This window comes from Leucopleurus acutus, assembly GCF_964270905.1.
Source record: "Leucopleurus acutus genome assembly, chromosome: 15".
Classification (NCBI taxonomy): Eukaryota; Metazoa; Chordata; class Mammalia; order Artiodactyla; family Delphinidae; genus Leucopleurus; species Leucopleurus acutus.
In genome coordinates this window covers 1,690,262-1,708,406 of record NC_139157.1, presented here as the reverse complement: position 1 = coordinate 1,708,406, position 18,145 = coordinate 1,690,262, and the positions used below count along the sequence as shown (strand labels likewise).

The window sequence follows — 18,145 nt, the reverse complement described above, 5'->3', positions numbered from 1 at the left end:
ACGTTCCCGCCAGCCACACTTGCCCCAGGTCACCGCTACGTGCAAGTCAGACCCGAGATCTTTAGGTCCCTAAAAGCCCCCGAGTGGATTTACCTGCAGAAAAATGCTGTAGGTGCGCCACGCTCCTTGAACCTTTTGGGTGGTGTTGCGTGTTGTGCTGACAGCTGCCCTTACTGGAGAGCCAGCTAATCACTCAGCAAATTTGAGAGGCGACAATCTGGGCTGGACGAGGTAGCATGAGAGCCCAGAGTTCCAGGAGACCAAGGATGGCTGGGGACTGACCCAGGCTTCGAGTTAACTCTGTGGGATGCACCGGTCACTAGAGCCGTTCTTGCGCGGACCGGGTCAGGGCCCTGGGATGGGAGGAGGGCGATGCGCGTCTTGTGGTCGTGCCGGGGGCCCTCCCAGGGTGCGCGCGCGTTGGCGTGGGCACGCGTGTGCGTGTCCGCGTGTGTGCATTTGTGTGCGTGTGTACACGCGTGTGCGTGTGTGTGCGCGCGCGTCTGCGCGCGTGCAGGGAAGGAGGCAGGCGCACGCAGCACCCGCGGGATACAGCACAGCCCTGGGGGCCCCCTCTCCATCTCCTGCTGCCGCAGACCCGCGCCGGGACGGCCCCTCGGCAGAGCGGGCGTCCAAGCTCAGCGAGCGGGGCGCGGCGGCGGGCGCGGGGGGTGGGGCTGGGGGGCGGGGGGGAGGGAGGAGGGCGGGCGGGCGGGCGGGAGGAGGATCCGGGAAGCTCGGCAGTTATTTGACAGGAGCCAGGGAAGCCGCAGAGGACGCGGAGGACCGCAGGGTGCCGGGAGGGCAGCTGGTTGAGTCCGGGCCTCCCGGAGTGCTGGGGAAGAGGACCCCGAGCAGCCCCTCCGCCGGCTCCCCGGCCGCCGTGCCAGCGCGCAGGGCGCGGCCGCTGCTCCGAGCGCCGCCCTCGCCCTCCGGGGCCGAGAGCCCCGCCGGCCCCGCGCCCGGTCACCATGCTGCTCCCCCGGCTCTGCTGGCTGCCGCTGCTCGCGGGGCTGCTCCCGCAGGCGCCCGCGCAGAAGTTCTCGGCGCTCACGGTGAGTCCCAGCCCGCGGGGACCTGGCGGTGGCGCCGTGCCGCCTCCTGCCAGGGTCCGGCGGGGTCCCCGCGGTCCCCTCAGGCCGAAGCGCCCAGGCACGGGGAGCAGGTGACCCTCGGGGAGGTGGCGCCTCCTTCCGCCCGCGCGGCCGAAACAGGTGGGGCCTGGGCGGTTCGGCGGCGTGCGCGCGCGGGGCTGCTGGGGTCCCCCCGGCACGGGTGACGGGCCGGGGGTCCCGTGCCGCCCCAGCCACGGGGGGTGGGCAGGGCCTCGCGCGGAAACCAGGTCTCGGGACGAGGGCGTCGCCCGGCGGATTGTCCGAGGGCGGCCCCGGCGGGGCCTCGGCACCCACCCGGCCCGGTGTGTCCCGGGCTTGGCTCTCGGCGCGCGGCCGCGCGGACCGCGTGGCGCTTGCCTGCCGAGGGGGCCCTGCTCGTGGGCCCCGCAAGTTTCGCCTGACCCTCCCGGAGACCCTCCCTACGTGAACTTGGAGGAAGCAGATGACACGACAAGTGAACATTGTCTTCCTTCCTGCTTAGAGCAGGCAGAAATTGGGGGCCCCCGGGGGCTCCGCGTCCTGCGCTCCCCGGCCCCGGGGCCCCGCGCCGGGTGTACCGAGCGCCAGGGTCACCGCGCCGACCGCGGCGGCTTTTGCTTTCTTAGCTGCGACTTCTCGGCGGGGCCCGGCCGCCCGGCGCGCAGTGCCAAGCGCGGAGCTCCGCGCAGGGACCGAGCCAAGCCGCCGGCCGCCGGCTGGTCCCTGGTGTCCCAGCCCCCGGCTCGGGCAGACCTCGTGGGCTTGCAGTGTTTGCAAACCCATAATTAATGCAATCTGCAGAAACGAAAACATTCCACTTAAATGTGTTTTTGAACAAGTGCTTGAGGAAACACGAAGGGAGAGAGAACACCTCTGGTGGGGAGACGCTTTTAAGTGGCCGGGGACTCGTCCTGAAGGCGTTTATTGTATCGAAAATACCGACGGGTGAGATGGGCTGCAGTCGGGTTCTGCTTTTCAGCAACGCTCAAGCAGCCCCCGAGCCTCTTTTTCATTTTTTTTTTTTCTTTCCTTTCGAGCAGTACCAGGAGGGAGTTAGTGAGTTCACGGTTCATACCTAAAATTCTTCTGGGGTCCCTGCCTTGTGTCTCACAAATGACTTGTAGATTAGAAACTGCTAACTGGAGCTTGAAGGAGGTTTTCACACGCTCAGCTTTCCCTGTAGAACCTTTATCTCCGCAGAGGGGCGGTGGAGCAAGCCTTGCTCCATGTATCCGTGTGTCTGTCCATCTGTACACACACAGGCGCTTAGACGCCCTCCCCCGCCGTAGCGCATGCAAGGCCGCAGAGAAACAGACCAAGTCTCAAAATGAGACCCCACGTTTCTTCCAGAGATGAAGCAGCAGGTTGTCTATGGTGGCCACAGATTTCCTGAAAGTGCCCAGGGTACACGTCATCTGGGTGCTCCCCTGGGGGAACCTCCTGGGTTGGAAAAGCAGAATGGGGCGTTAGTTATTGGAATAACTGAAATCTCTACAGGTTTTCTTCTCTTTTCTGCCCTCCACTCTTCTTAGTTAAGCATTTACTTTAAGCCCCTCGTACTTTGCCTTCCCAAGGCTGCTCTCAGGAGTTCCCGGGTGGCAGTGATGCCAGCTACAGGTGGGATTCTTGTGCAGAAATGGTACATATGTGGCCCCCTTTGACTGTACTTCCTGAGGAAACCTTCTGCCTTAAAACTGCTTTTGCAGATAAAGCGCTGTGCTGCTTTCGCGCCCAGGAGGAAAGCTTAAAGCCACGACATATTTTGGCAAACTCCCCCCGCCCCCCGCTATCTAAGACATCAAGAAGTTTTGCTGATGGGCCGTGAGGGAATGTCGGAGGTGCTGGATTTTCTGTGGTGCTCATCTCTTTTCAGATCGTTTCCCAGTATTGGGGGATCTCTTGTTTCCAGAGCAATGGCTTTCTCTCTGCGAGATTTACATCTGATCTTTAATAAATCAGAGAGACAGTGCCCGTCCCTGGGAGACTGGGAGTGACCACTAGAAGTCGTCTGGATGTGTGACCCGAGGCGAGTTACTTAGCTTTCTTAATTTTCAGTGTTCCTATCTGTAAAGTGGGGATGAAGCAAATACCCTGTGTTTAGCGCGTTGCCGGGATTAAAGGTAAGGCGTTTGTGCACGTACCCGGCGTGTGTCTGCTCTGTAATTCACCTTATTCCTGCCAGCAGCCATGCCGCTGGGCCCGATGCCATGGTTTTCACAGGTGTCTGTGTCACTCAGGTGTGGGGACACTGGCCTCACGGGGGTTCTGTCTGTCAGGGACGTGTGTGTAGAGCACAGGGCTTTGCTCTGGGTGAATATGAGCTTTACTGAGGTGGATGGTGTCCGCGTGGACGGGCAAGTGAGAAAACTCGCCCGTCCGCCCCCTTCTGTACCACCCTTTCTTCTCACGTAGAGACAGGAAGAGGCGCTGCCTCTGGGGGTTAGAAGCTTGTTGCTGGCTCCCCTGCATGACGCCTTTGTTTTCCTCTCCCTATAGTGAAAGGGCTTAGTTGGGGGACAGTGTTGCCGGATGTGTCAGTGGGTTTGATCACCTCCGCTACTTGCTGTTTAAGACTAAGAGAATCTGCTTTGCTTGATAATTGTCTTTTTTTCCCACCAAAGTTATTCTTCAGAAATGGCACCTTTGTGTGTTTTCCTAGGACTTCCTAGGACTTTCTGAGGGTTTGCATAATCGCCTGGTCATCCGTGAGCCCCGTGTTGTTTCCAATCAGCAGACGGTGCTGTGAAGTGTATCGACCCTTCCCGAATCTTGGTCCCTCTCTATTTCTTCCTTCTTCTTCTAAGGCCGGATCATGTCCATTTTTTCATGAGAATGGTTGACTTTTTAAAAAATTTCTGCTCATGGCCGAGACTAGGGAATACCTGCCAGTGTAAGTGGTCTGGTTACATATCATTCTATTCCTCAAAGATGATCGCATCATAGGGGTGGTTATACGGACTTAGACAGCCAGTAACCCCGGCCCTGGGTGTTTCCTTCCGGGCTGTGAGGCACAATGTGCCCCGTGACCCCTTCCCCGGAGTGTGTGCAGGGGGCAAGTGCATTGATTTTAGAGCTGCCTGAGGGGAACTCTGCCCACACTGAGAGCGCAGAGGCCAACGGCCCCCCTTCTCATGTGGCTTCTGGCCACCCGTGTCGATGCTCCCCCGGTTCCTGTCCACCACTGAGCTTTCTTTGCTCCCAGGGCACGTTGTGTGTGTTTTCTCGTTGATCTCCCAGCAGCCTAACCAGCAAGGCTCTGCCGTGTCCATATTCCAGAGGCCCTGTTGGAGCCCCGGACACTGCCCTGATCCAGATGCTTAGAAATTCAACCCGAGGTTGTTTTTCTTCCCTAGGCAGGGTGGAGGGCTTCCCTGCACTGTTTGCTGCTGGGTCTCCTGTGAGAATGGTCCAGCTCGACCCTGCCCCTTCCCTCCCAGCCTGGCTGGCCTCCAGCACACGGCGAGGGCAAAGGACTTGTCGGTCGGGGAGACGTGTACCGACAGAGTTGAAGTGGCTGTTTTCCACCCCTGTGTGTATCTGTTTGCTTTGAAAGAGAAGGAGGGAGTTGGGAAGGCAGGATTTGCTCCCGTATACATGTGACAGTGTGTCATTATTGGCACGAGAGGGTCTAATGTTGATGCTGCTGGGATGTTGGCGTGGCCCCGCCAGCTCCAGGGCGACTGTGGACCATCCTGCCTGACGCTGTTCTCACTCGCTGCCCAGGCGCCCAGGGAATGATTATGGTTTCTTTCTTCTCCCGCTGCAAATGCGCTGAGTACATTTGCTGCTCTGGGAAGGCTGCGTTTCATTCATCAGCAGAAGACGGACCACGGAGGTGGTTAAGGAAAAGGAAACTAAACATCATCAAAATTTTCCAACCTAGAAGCCCATTTACGTGGCGACTACAAACCCAAACATCTGGAGGAGTAACTTTAATTTTGATTTGAAATCAAGACCATAGATAAAAGTATAAGCAACTTCAGGCTATAACAAGACTGTGCAGTAAACGGGCATTGATCTAACCAACACAGGTCGCAATGGTTCAGAACAGAGCAGATTTCTAAGTAATTCTATATCAAAATAAGCCTTCCTGAGAGTCTAGGAACTAACTTAGAATGAGGCTGTTATTAAGACTGGCAGTGGAACACTGGCGTAGAGGGCAAGGGTAACGTTTCATATGTTTGAATTAAAAGGTACGCCATTCCGCACATACGAGTCATAGACTCAGAGTGATGGACTTCCAGGTAGATTTTGGAATTGGAGAAGAAAAATTAAGAGATAATTTTCTGAGTTCATTTATAGGAAACTAGAACTGTCACCTTTATGTTTCCCCAGTTGATGGTGTTGGTCATGGCACAAGATCCCCCTATTAATATTTGTACATCTCTAGAGCTTAAGTAACCCATAATATATTGAGTATTTAACTGAAGCCCCAGAGAGGAAAGGTTTCAGAAAATGAAATCTTAGTTTCATATGGGCTAAGAAGAAGTTATTCTAAAGGGATAATCATAGGCAGTCCTGTGTGGTTCTGTAGTCCCAGGCCGAAGACCAAAGAGCAAGGATTTGTAATAAGACGCAAATAAATAGAGGCCAGTGAAATGGTCCCTCACGTTTATATTGTCGTGATTGAGAAACAAGAAATTATAACCGAAACTTGTACTAGCTGTCCAGATTTCATCAGAATTTTCAACAGGGAGGCCCTCTCGCGATGTCTAGTAACACTGTAATTATATTCCGGTTTTTATTACGTATGGCATGATGTGGGATATTAACCAATTAAACTGGCAGTTAAGGGAAGGTGCAATGTCAGTACAGTAAGTGAACTTTTTCTTCCTTCAACACATATCTTCCCTCTTTTTACTTTCTTCTTTTCCCTGGTCATCTTTTTTCTTTATCTTTTAGGCCTCTGCCCAAATTACAATGAACTCCCTTTGCTTCTCCTATGACCATTAATGTTACTGTTTCTTTTTTAGCGCTAGCTGAGATCCGTAAGAGGTTTTCTAGTTTCTTCCCCTCATACTCGTGCCCCTAAGAGCATCTGTAGGCCCCTCTACCGTGCTCCGGCCTGGTGCTGTGGGTAGGCCACTGCAGTCACTTTATCCCCAGCATCGTGTTACCGGCCCTGTCCATCAGCAAGCCCACGCCGACGGCAGAGTTTTAAAATGTTTTTGTCAGGGGGTAAGCCGACTCTTAGCATTTGAGGTTGCTGGCAAAGAGTCTTCCAATAATAGTGAAGTCCCAGAAAGCATGACGAGTTTAGATGCACACGGTCGTCTGTGTGTGGTTTTTTTTTTTTTTTTTTTTTGTCTGTGTGTGTTTGATCCTTGGTCCAGAACACTTCAGGATGCACGGCAGAATCTATTAGGTCCATTTCATTTGGGATGTTCTCACATCTGTTGGGTTTTAGTCACTGCTGAAAGAACAAGTTCGTCACCTTGTTAGCCCCCAAATGCTCTAGTCTATAGGTGGTTCTTGCCCAAGGTGGGTTGTTTTGTGTATTTATCTTTGACTCTGTTCCATATAATCAAGGCTCCAGGAGCAAATGGGTCCAGCTTACCTACGAGATGACAGCATGGCAGACACGAGATTTCCTTCCTGGGATTAAGAAAATCTGTCTCATTTCCTATGGCTTTGCCTGTCCTGGTCAGGTCTATCCCATACCAGCCCCCAGCGGACTGAAAAAGACAGACGCTTCCCTAGCCCAGGCCACGGTGGCTTGTGAGGTGGGGCCTCGGGGCCTCGGGGCCTCGGAAGAAGGTGGCACTGGCTCTTGTCTGATCCAGACGTGAGTGCTGACTGCTGGGCAGTGGACCCCTTACTCCTGCCAGGGAGCCACATTTCTCCGTTTCAATGAAAATTGCATAAGAAATGTTTTTTTTATTACTCTGAGGAATGATGAAAAAGTACATTGCCCAGTGGGAAGACTGTGGATTTTAATTTCTTAGGGCACCTTGTCCGTTGAGGACGGTGAGATGTGTGGTTGCCATGGTTGCCTCTGGCGTGGCTGACCCGTGTTAGGTGTTGTCGCTCTGACGTGTAACTCACGACTGAGCCCTAGTGTTGAGGTTTTGATGTGTAATTGCTCTTTTCTCCCTTTCTTTGCTCATATCTAAGTGCTTCTGGGGCCCAACTTCATCTTCAGAAGAACCTGGCGTAGACTTGCCTTTTCCTCCTCGTATCCGGTTAACCGTTTCTGGTTACTCACGTAACTAACTCAGGCACAGGTTCATCTCTCTTCACATGAACTCCATCCACATAATTGCACTTTCCTTGCGCTACGATAGTTTTTCTTATAACGTTGAGAAAAAGAGACAAATGCAAAGACACATCACAGAGCCGCTCTGGGTCACTTCCTCAGTTTCGGACGTCACTGTGGGGTCGTTCCCTACATTACACATCAGATTCACATAAAGAGACGTCATAAGATACAGTCACGCCATTGATAAGAAACACTCTTAAGTATGGAGCAGAGAGTACAAAATAAAAATAAAATAATTCCGTTTATGCTTATCATTTTAAAAAACAATTCAAGAGGTCTGAATGAAGGTATCTAGCAGACTTTATCGCATTGTCTGTTTTCAGTTGTCTATCAATTCATTCCGCAGAGGACTTGGGTCTGTGTCATCAAGACTTAAAAAAAAATAAGTACATTTAAAATTAATTTAAAAACTTGACCTTTGAAAGACAGAAGTGACTGTCCTGCAGTTTTGTGGTGGCTGCAGGCTTAAGACGGCCGAGTGAGTGGCATTTGGGAATTTCATGGCCAGCCTTGGGGTCAGGGTTCTGGGCAGCATGGCGCCCGGAGCCCTTCCTGTGACATGACGTCAGCTTTATACAGCAGGAGATACATGTGAAGGTTTCCCTCACTCCTTCTCAGAGATCAGCCACTTAAGTGTTTGCTGCCCCTGTTTTAAGGGACTGTCACCTTCTTCACAGGGAGGTGGTCGAGTCGGGGGCAGACAGACGGAGCTCAGTTCCTGTCATGTCCACCGCTGGTCAGGGCTCTGCTCTCAGGGCCAGGCCCGTCGGTGCCAGAGGGGCAGGAGCTGTCGGCCAGGCCACTGTGGCTGTTGCGTTGCACGTGCTTGTGTCAGAGGAGGAGGAGAGGAAGGTCCGTTTCTCCCGTGGCACCAAACTGACCGTGACATCAGGGCCCTCACCAAGGAAAGTCTAGGCCAGGAAGACCTTTGTCCTTGGGAAACAGATACGTGGAAAGTTTTAAACATTAAAAAGAGAGGTAAGGAGAAATTCTGCACTAATGCCGTTGACTGACTGTGGAATAAAACCTGTCATCAGGAGGGTTCTCCTTGGACCTGGGTACCCTGGAGGACCTTGCTTTTAATACAGGCTGAGAATCACATAATCTTTAAAATTGTCATCTACTGATGAATCAACAGTTCACATCATCTGCTTTCCTTGGGCCACGTATTTAGGTATTTAAGGAAGATCACTAGGTCTTTGAAGCCCAGATGCCCTCCGTGCCTCTTCTGTATCTTCCTGTCCCGACCCTTTCCTCCCAGGCCCGGTTCCGTCTTCCCGTGTTGGAGGGACTCGGAAAGTGAGGTGCGTTACGGACATCCATGCCCACCTGCTCCCACTTCCCACCCTCCCTTCTAAGGCATCCCCGCAGGTTCCCCCTCTGCTTTCTGAACCAAGCTCTGCTCTGAGCTCTGGTTGGTCCACACCCTTTGATGAGCCCTCGGGACCAGACACGAGATCTCAACAGAGGAGCATAACCTTGCTTGATGACACTGGGGTGTGGTTGGCCCACTTGCCCAAGTCACTTTCTGAATCTGAGGTTCCGTTAAGCCAGTTCCCCCCCCCCCAACCCCCGCAGCACTGTTTCTTTGAATGTTTTGAACCCGTAAGTGGTGTATACGTTATTCCTGTTAAAACTAGATTTGCGTCCTGACCCCGTTACCAGGTTGGAACTAGCCCCTCAGGCTCTCGTAAATCTGCTAAGCACTCCTCCACCTTCCTGTAAATGGGTTGGCCTGGGGACATTGAGGGATGGGCTGGGACTCACTCCCAGGAGATGAGACCCAGGGCCTTTTGTCTCTGCTGCAAAGATTCCCTGCACCAGGAAATATCCCCAGGGGATTTGGGTACGTGCTCCGGAAAGAATCGGTGACTTAAAAATCATCAGACACTAACTTGGACTCCCAAGTACGCGTCCTGTGACTCTTACTCAGGCCCGGTATGGACACTTTGTGAAGGAAGGTGTTGGACCCGCTGCGAGTACTCAGGCAGCGCTGGTCTCCACCCGTGCTGCACCGCGCAGGGCTGCCGTCTCCTGGGCACACCGACTTGCTCTCCCAGCACCGGCGTGAGAACATCCCGCACGCGGACCGAAACTTCAGTGTAACGCAGTAAACGGTCTTTACAGCCTGCACTTTTCTCTTGTAAAGTAGAGAGCGCCGGTTTCCGGTGCTGGTAACAGCCCTGCCAAGCCGCCCTGTTCCTTTCGTGGGTGCGTGTGTTTTAAATTTTTGCAAACACCTCAGGGCAAGGAAAGTGAGTAACAGCTCTGACCTGAACGTACACGTCGACTAAGCTTGTAGCTTTGCAGGATCCACACATGATGGGCTCGTGCTCATCAGGTCTTCATTCTTCAGAGGTTTATCTTTTGGAGGGAGTTGCCAAAGCGAGATCTTTCTTTTCACTCGGAGATATAATCCAGGTGGAGTCACGAATCCCTTTCTCTGCGCCCGTGGCATCTCTCCGCCGTTTACACCCGGCTTGAGACGCAGGTGCGGCTCCAGGGGAAGCGCCTCTTCGTACTGTTCCGTCGCCGGCCACACGAGGGCGCCCGAGAGCAGCCTGCTCCGCCGGGGCGGGCGGGCAGGGGTCCGCGGGTGGGCTCGGTCGGGCTCCACCCCCCGCAAAGCTTCTGCCACTTGGCGACTTGGGTCGTCACCTAGCCTGGGTTCAGGCGCCACGTTCAACTTTCCAGTTTTAGAGGTTTGACTCATGATGCAGGGACACTAAATTAGGGAATTAACAACCAAGGGACGTTTTTATTTGAGGTTTCCAGCAACTTTCTTTGGAAGTCTGGGATATGCAGGTTAAGTTCAGGGCGATTACTCAAATACCAGGTAAGAGTGCTGTGTACCCGAGGCAGGATTTTGGCTTTAATAAATGAAGCCAGGAGAGATGCCCCAGTGGGCTGTCTGCGGGGCCCGGCCGCCGGCAGATGCAGTTTCCTTTCTGCCGCAAGATCTGGTCACTTAGTGAATGGATTTTATTTAGAGCAGTGGCTTCCCTTACTTGCAGGCTAACTTAATATTGTATTTCAGCGTTCTCTGGGGGTGGACGTTCTTAGACGTGTCCATTTTATGATGGATTTTAACCCGAAAGAACATTAACTGCAGAAAATCAACAGTCTGTGCTCAGGCTTTCAAAGCCTGCCTTCCAGCCGAGCCTTTTCCCAATAAAATCTGCAAACTCGCTTTGCTGGGGGAAGGCTCAGGGGAGGTGCGCCCCGGCCCCGCTTCCCTCAGACACTTTCTTACCGACCTCTGGCCAGAAACCAGTTACATTTCTTTGCATCCAAAGATCTGAAGGTGGGTTAAAAAGTCCTAATTGGCCCCATTCAAATTCTCACCAACGTTCCCTCCCCTTGCCTCCTTTCGGCCGCGGTTTTCTTCCCTTGTTCGTTTTTTACATGACAGAGGCAGGCCAGCCTCACTGCCCGCAGCCACGGCTGCAGGTCGTACCGCAGACGTTGGGCGGAGGGGCCATGCCCGTGTTCTGAGGTCCCTTCGCAGCTGTGACCTCTTCAGAACCCGGCTTATTTCCAGGCTCAGCCCGGCCTCGCCGTGGTCCCTGTGTCTATGAGGGGGACTCGGGGAGCCGGCAGGTGATGCTGGGTCCCAGAGGCTTCCTGAGACTCCGGGAGGCCTGGACGCCCGGCATCGCCCCTCTGCCCCCAGATGGCAGCGCAGTGGCGTGGACACGCCCCGGACGCTCTGTCCTGTCCCTGAGTGTGGAATCCTCGGTGTGGGCGCACGTGCAGTGTCCCCCGAGTGCTGAGGTCAGGAAGTGGGCTGTGGGCTTAGGCCTGGGGAGGGGCCCCCTCAGGCCTTTCTTCCTGGGGACTGTTGCCACGTCAGCCCTGGTGCTCTTCTTATCCAACCCCCTAATTTAACACAAAAGGGTACAAGAATTTCATTGGCCAAGACATGGTAGAGAGTTAGTTAACCTCTGTGTCCCTCTTTCTCTGTGTGTCTCTGTCTCTCTCTGTCTCTCTCCAGCCCTCGGGCTTTCTGCAGTCTTGCACCGTGTGCACGTGGTCACTCCCAGCTGGCCTCGCCCTTCGTCTGCGCTGTGACACTGCCAGGCTGCCTCCTGCCCACACCAGGGAGCTCGGGTCTCCGGTCAGGACAGGGAGGACAGACAGGCCTGAGGATTGGGGCTCAGTGAAGTGGAGGGTCTGAGAAAATATGTAAATTAACCCAGAACTTGACTCAAAACCAAATTCTAACTTTTTAAAAAAAAATTACAAATGGTGTTTTTTTTTCACTTTTTCTCCTTTAATACTACTTTCTGGGTTTTCCAGTTTCACTGAGCGCTCAGAACAGCCCTCTGTACCTTGGCGGCAGTGAGATCCAAGCTCTTAGGACTCAGCATCCCTCGCTGTCTCGGAATTCCCAAGGTAGAGCAGGGGACGGGGGTTGGAGGTCTGCCAGGGGGCACCCAGCTGTGCCTGAGGACGGGTGCAGGTAACTGCCTCATCCTTCAGCCCAGCGCTCCATCAGTTTGCTTTTGGGATTCCCTTAACGCACATCCTGGGGAGTGGAGGGGCTTTGATGGAGAAAAGGTAAGCAAGAGCACCGTGAAACGTGTAAGTAAAATCATCGAATGGCACTCGGGCTGTGTCTGGACGTGCTCGGAGGAGTGATGGACCTGACCTCTCAGCTGGGTGCCCGTCGCTGGCAAACAGGTCACTGTCCAGCGTCATGCGGCCTTTTGTCCAGCAGACACAGCAATGGACAAGGGTTGGGACCAGTGTCCAGATGTCACTGTCAGAAATGTGGCCCAGAAGGTGGCTCTCAGCTGAGCCCTGAGGGTCTGGGAGGCAGCCAGGGGTGTGGGAGGGGGCTGGGAGCATCCTGTGCAGAGGACCACCCAGCAGACGGGTGGGGGCCTCATTTGGGGCCCTGGAAGGATGCAGGGGGTGAGCGGAGCATGAAGGGCCCTGAGGAGGGCTGGGCAGCCAAGAGGAGCCTTCCCAGGTGTCAGAGCAGAGGTGCAGGCAGGCTCCTGGAGCAGCCCTGATGCTGGGCGGGGGCCAGGCTGGTGGTACAGGTGTGATGCTGGGCGAGGAGGCCCTCGGCCTTTCCAGCTGTTCCACTGACTCGTCTTCACGGCAAGGCCATGTTCTTTCCTCCACCCACACCCTGGACGGGAACGGGGCAGCTGGCTTGGGGCTGGAATATGAGTTTTCCTTAAAATGTGAAAGAAGTACACGGCGAGCTTTGTGACAGGCGGCAGTCTCCCCCTGAGAAGGAGTGGCAGTGCCGGGAGCCTGTCAGCCCTGGAAGGTCCGACGGGCGTCCCACCCAGCGGAGGGACCCAGGGCAGTGGCCGTGCTTCCTCCCGGTGACGTCCTCCGTGTGCTGACCTCTGTCGGGTTGGCCTCGTTTGAACTGGCAGCAAAGCCGTGCAGCCTGGTGCCAGATCAAGGTGAGATGGGAGAGAGAAGCCCCATCACCTTTTCAGGACAGTGCCTTGGAGTCTCGGGCGACAGGTGCAGTTGGTCAGAGGAAGGGTGAGCCTTCTTCTCCTGGGAGAAGAGCAGAGATTAAGTCCCCTGAGAGTGGTGGGAACGGCTGGGCCCTGGGGAGGAGCTGGCGAGAAGCAGAGGGGGCTTTAACAGCCCACGTGGGGACCAGGCAGGGAGCTCATCACGAGGTCAGGTTAACGAGCGCTGTCTTCACAGTTGTGCCCGCGAGATGTGCGCTCAGGGAAATAAAAGTGAAACTGAGGCAGCAGGACTTGTAAGAAGACCTGGCCAGGGGCACGATTACGCACGTGAACGTAACGTGGCTACTTCTCCACGTCATGCTGGAACTGTTTCATCTGGGCAGACGGTATGAAATTCGGAAGAGTGGTGCCCCTCCTGGACGGCCTCGGTCTCCTGAGGTTTCCCGTCACTCAGCCCCACGTGCGAGCTGTGGTAACCTGGGCTCTCCCGTGGGCTGTCGAGTGGGGTAGATGCTTAAGTACTTTGAACCAAAGCATGCGAGGGTTCGGGTTAACTGCATCCCAGGAACCAAAACCTCAGAGCAAACGCAGCCACCGCGAGGCCGCCGCCTCCACGGCCTGTCTTTCAGGGAAGCCGCGTCCTGGGTGAGCCTGGAGGCCTGGGGACCGTGACAGGCGGTGACAGTGGCCCTCCTGTGGGACTCGCTAAATGACAGTGATTCATTCCCTGTGTTTGCCTCTGAATTATGAGGTGACCTGGAGACACCGTTTGTAGAGATGCAGGATGCTGGATTCCAGTCTCACGTATGTGGTTGAAATCATCCTCTCACAGCATTGCGGCGGCCGAGGACACGTCTCCCAGCCGCCTCGGAGAGCCCTGCGGGACGGGGGGTGGGATGGCAGTCTGGCCTCTGCTCCCAGAGCCCAAATCCCTTCAGGGTCTTGCCGGGACTCCGTCTGGACAGTAGGCCCGGCGGAGGGAAGGCGCTGGCTTTTCCAGAAGCTTTGGTTTTCCAGAAGCTCTCTCCTTCTCTTCCCTTTAGTCTAAGAGGAGCATCCCTGATCTGTTTCGTCTCTCATTGTAGCTGTTCCTGGCTCCCTTGCCTCGGGTTTGCTGTCCTTCTCTGTAGACACTGTAGGTCCTGTCATGAGACACATTCGGATGTGGGATTTAGGACAACTCGGGCCTCTAGGACTTGTTTGGAAAAGACTGGAGGGACCTTGTGATGATGAGATCCTGCAGGTGTGTCCCAAAGACAAGGACGTCGCGGCTCTGGTGCAGGAGGACGCCTCGCTGCGGCCCCGTCTCTGGTCCTCAGAGGTGACTAGTGGTCACGGCAGGAGGACTTGGCCGGCCTCCCCGGGGGAGGTGGTCTCAAGGTGCCCACCCATCCTGGGGGTCTGGGGCTCAGGGGCCACCACTCCGGCTGTGATTCCTGGATTTGCGGATTCTGGAGCGTTGGGTGAGCCACAGGCTTGGCCTCCAGTGCTGCAGGAGGCGGACTGTCCTTTTCTGTCACCACATGGGTGACCCAGGCTGCCCTGGTCACCTTGTCTCCCCTGGGGCTCTGGCAGAGAGTCCGGCTCCGGGGAGGGAAGCAAGGCCCCGGGCTGGACCAGCACCCCCAGGAGCCCTCCCCCCGCCTGGCTCTTCTCGGCGTGGAGGCGCCGCGTGCCGTCCCTTCTGCTGCAGCCTCGCCTGACGCCTGCAGCGAGCCTGTGCTTTGCGGGCCTTTGCTCTCTTCTGCCCCTCGCTCTCCACAAACACCAGCTCTTTCCCCAGGAGGCCTTCCTGAGCCTGTGGTCGGTCAGGCCAACTCTACATGCAGGAGCAGAAAGCTAGGGGTCTTCAGTTGTATATTGTGTATACAATGTTGTATATTGTATGCATTCCCCATACACAATATACAACTGTGTATACAATGTTGCGTATTGTATGCATTCCCCAATACACAATATACAACTGTGTATACAGTGTTGTATACACAATATACAACTGCTGTGTAGTTGTGTATTCTTATTACCCTTCTCCTCTTATAACTAAGAGCTCATTTGTTGGGTGCAGCTCGGGGGTCAGCACGGTGCAGCAGTTTAACTTAGGGAGCTTGTGAAGGGCTCCCGCTGCTGTGGTTGGTAGCGTGGAGGTCAGGGTGGAGGTGACGTTTCCTGCGTCCAAGACCTCGTTCGCAGTGACACCCCCTGCCCCGTGCTGACTCCCGCCCCTCCGCTCCCCATGCAGTGGGCGCTCAGTTCTTCCCATTTTGCAGATGAGGAACTTGGGACACGGGTGATTAAGCCAACCTGCCTGGGCCGGGTTAGCTGCTGGCACGAGGGCTCATGTAAGAAGTGCTCTCAGCTCAGGTTCTGTTGAGTGAGGCACTCAGGCCAGAGGCTTGAGCCTGGCCGGCCACGGCCAGAGTGTCTGTGGCTGATTCCACTGGGTCCTCGGACGAGGACTCTGGGTCATGGGTGGGAAGCTTGCTGCGGCGTCTGCAGGGAACATTCCCCAAAGGGATCCTTGGAAGATAAGTTCTTGGAATTAGTCACATGTCGGACGACCCCAGGGAGGGCCGTGGGCGCCGTGGACCTGTGGCTGGGCCCTGGGTCGGGGTGTTTGCTGCCTGGGTGTTTGCCTAGGGGGTGTCCTGGCGGGAGCAGCCCCGAGTCTCCCGGGCTGTTCCTCCCTGTCCTTTCGTTTCCTGGTGTCTGAGTCACACGTAGCTTTCAAATAGCAGGTGTTTGGCTTTTATTGTCCTGATTGATCCATGTTTCTCTCACTGAGATTTTAAACTGTTTAGAGACCCTTTGAAGATACCTTTTAATTAATTGTAAATAAGATAAAATTCACTCTGGTTTACTGATAGCACAGAAGATTTTCTCAGGTGCACTTAACGTGCCTCATACTTACAAGGCTACACCCATGCGATGCGTGCTTGAGCCGCGTACAGTGAAACACCCTAGGGCTCCTCAAATGGAATAACCCCTAAACTCCAGTCCCCCAAGCAGTTTCTTAGGAAGAAATGACGGGATCTCCTTCTCAGGAGACTGGGGAATTAGAGGGAGCTTCTGGGGATCTGTTCATCAGCCCCTTCATTTTATAAGGAGAGCCCTGAGGCCCCTGGCGGCTGGGGGCAGCCAGGTGTGCAGCCCAGGTGTCTGGACTCCGCGTCCCCCGATTTCTGACACCCGCCTCTGCTGGCTGAATGTTTAACGTGAAATTTAATGCCAGATTTTAACAAAAATGATTTCAGCATCTAAATCTTCCTCGTGTCTTACATTCATTATTATAAAGAACTGATTTTGGTGGAAACGTGGTAATAGACAGCGACACTACTGCTTAAAATTAACAGATGCAAGATTTTGTGAATGTCCCTGTGGCTCTTCTTTGGATGAAACATTGGGTACGTGACAAAGTAGTGACCTGTGCCCTGGAGGACGTAAGGAGGGGCTGGAGGAGCCCCTCGGACCCTGGTTCCGACTCTACGAGCCCTGCACGTGTCCCCAAGATGCCTTACGCGGTGTGTGGTTGAAAGGATAAGGCAAACCTAATTGCATCCCCGATGGTGTTGCGCCCACTGTGAATTTCAAAGAATTTCTTGTAAGATCTTAGGCGCTTTTTAGAGAAGACCTTAAAGCAAGGTACGCAGGGTAACTTGCGGGTGTGTCTCCCCTTCGCTGGAGGCAAAGGAAGGGTTGATCTGGTGGCTTTTCATTTGGCTGTTGTGCTCCACGTCTAATGCTTCCTTTCGATATTTAGTAAGAACCTGATGTTGAGTTTCAGTGCAGTTGAAAGCATTTTGGATGTTAACTAAAATCTTTGCTGTAGTAGCACCTTTCATGCAGTAGAATCTGCACCTTTAATTCCACAGAATCCATCTTTACATGGAGACCTACAGTTCTCATTGTTAAATTGGGTAAATTAGCAAATAATAGACACGTCCAATGGGAAGCTTGGCAAGAGGTGTTGGAAACACGCCCCCTCCCATGACGTTGGCTCTCCGCATGTGTATAGGGTGCTCAGGCCGTCCTGCTCTTTTCTAGGTGCTGGTACTTGAAGCTGTGATGTTCCAGGTCCAGGACGTGATAGGCATTGAGATGACACATTGGTTTCTCAGAAAGGTGGTCCCGTTGGCCATCGCCCACCCCTGCTTTCTCTCGCCTGGGCACGGCTTCCCTTACAGACGGTCCCATGGCAGGTTTTGTCCAGTTGACCAAGAGGCCTGAGCTGTGCCCTGCCCACACCCACTCATCCTCTGATTCCCCCCTTCACTGTAGGCCTGAGTGACACGGGTCCCCAGAGCCCATCAGGGTAGCCTGCTTCTTGGGTGACCTAGGGATCCAGTGCCCTGAAGTGTAATGAAGTTCGTACTGATGGACCTACGATAGGTTGTCCTCGGGGAAGCTTGGCTTTGCCGTGAGTCAGGAACGCACTGGTGTCTGCGGATTGAACGGTCCTTCCTCTGCGAGACGTGCTCCCTCTGTCCCAGGCCTTGCCCAGGTGGCCTTGGTTTGAAGGTTTGGGGCTCCTCAAGCTAGGGCTGGGCCCTGTCCTCCCTCCCAGGGTTCGCCTGCCCCGTCCAGTCATGGTGCTGGACACACATGAGGCTCCCACTGGGGCTCTGATGACCGACTCCAGTGCCCACCAGGGACGGTAGGGGAGAGGAGTGCACGGTGGGCTCAGAGGACATGGGGGGAAAAGGCTCACTGAAGAGGCACCCGTGTGGGACAGACCTGAGCTCAGGTGCTCCCCGGCTGTCTTGTGCACTCAGGCTGTGGTGTCCTGACACTGCGAGGCACTGAGAACAGGAAGTACCCTTGGAGAAGGGCCAGGTGGGTGATGGGGAAGTAGGAGAAACTGATCTTCCTGCAGTAGCCAGATTCAGATGACCTCGTTGTAGGTTACCTGGAATAGTACAAAGCCGCTGGTACAAAGGTCCCCATGTTCATCTGAGGGTGCTCTTTGAGTCCCATTCCTGCGGAAAACAGACGTGGGACCCCAGGGACATGTGCTTCTGAGTCCTTGTGTCCTCAGGGGGTCACCACCGCCCTCCCCGTCTACCCAGGCCTCAGGTTCTCTGCCCTTAACATACTCCACTGACCCAAACCAGAAAACAGAAAATATCAACATGCAGGGGGAAATGACCTGCATAATATTAAATAATGCGCCCCTTTTCTCCCCCTATATTTACCGTAAGGATAATCTCATCTTAGCACGTGGACACGTTCGTCGTGAAGACATCAAGCTGAGGTGCTTTTGCAGTTCTCGGCAGAGTGAAACAGGGTCAGTGGTTGCGGTGGCGTCTGTTGACCGTTCTGCGTTCCAGCACACAGGAAGTGTTCCCTCG

General features: G+C 54.7%; 1 protein-coding gene across 2 annotated transcripts in view; it reads left to right on the top strand.

The window, feature by feature from the left end:
* Positions 1–971: 971 nt before the first annotated feature.
* The window catches only part of SMOC2 (SPARC related modular calcium binding 2), a gene marked incomplete at both ends in the record, with an annotated part of 153,489 nt that continues 136,315 nt past the window's right edge, over positions 972–18,145 (top strand). For both annotated transcript variants that reach the window (XM_082855438.1, XM_082855437.1), the window contains one exon: positions 972–1,055. In XM_082855438.1, coding sequence (XP_082711564.1) covers positions 972–1,055 — 84 coding nt within the window. The remainder of the gene's footprint in view (positions 1,056–18,145) is intronic.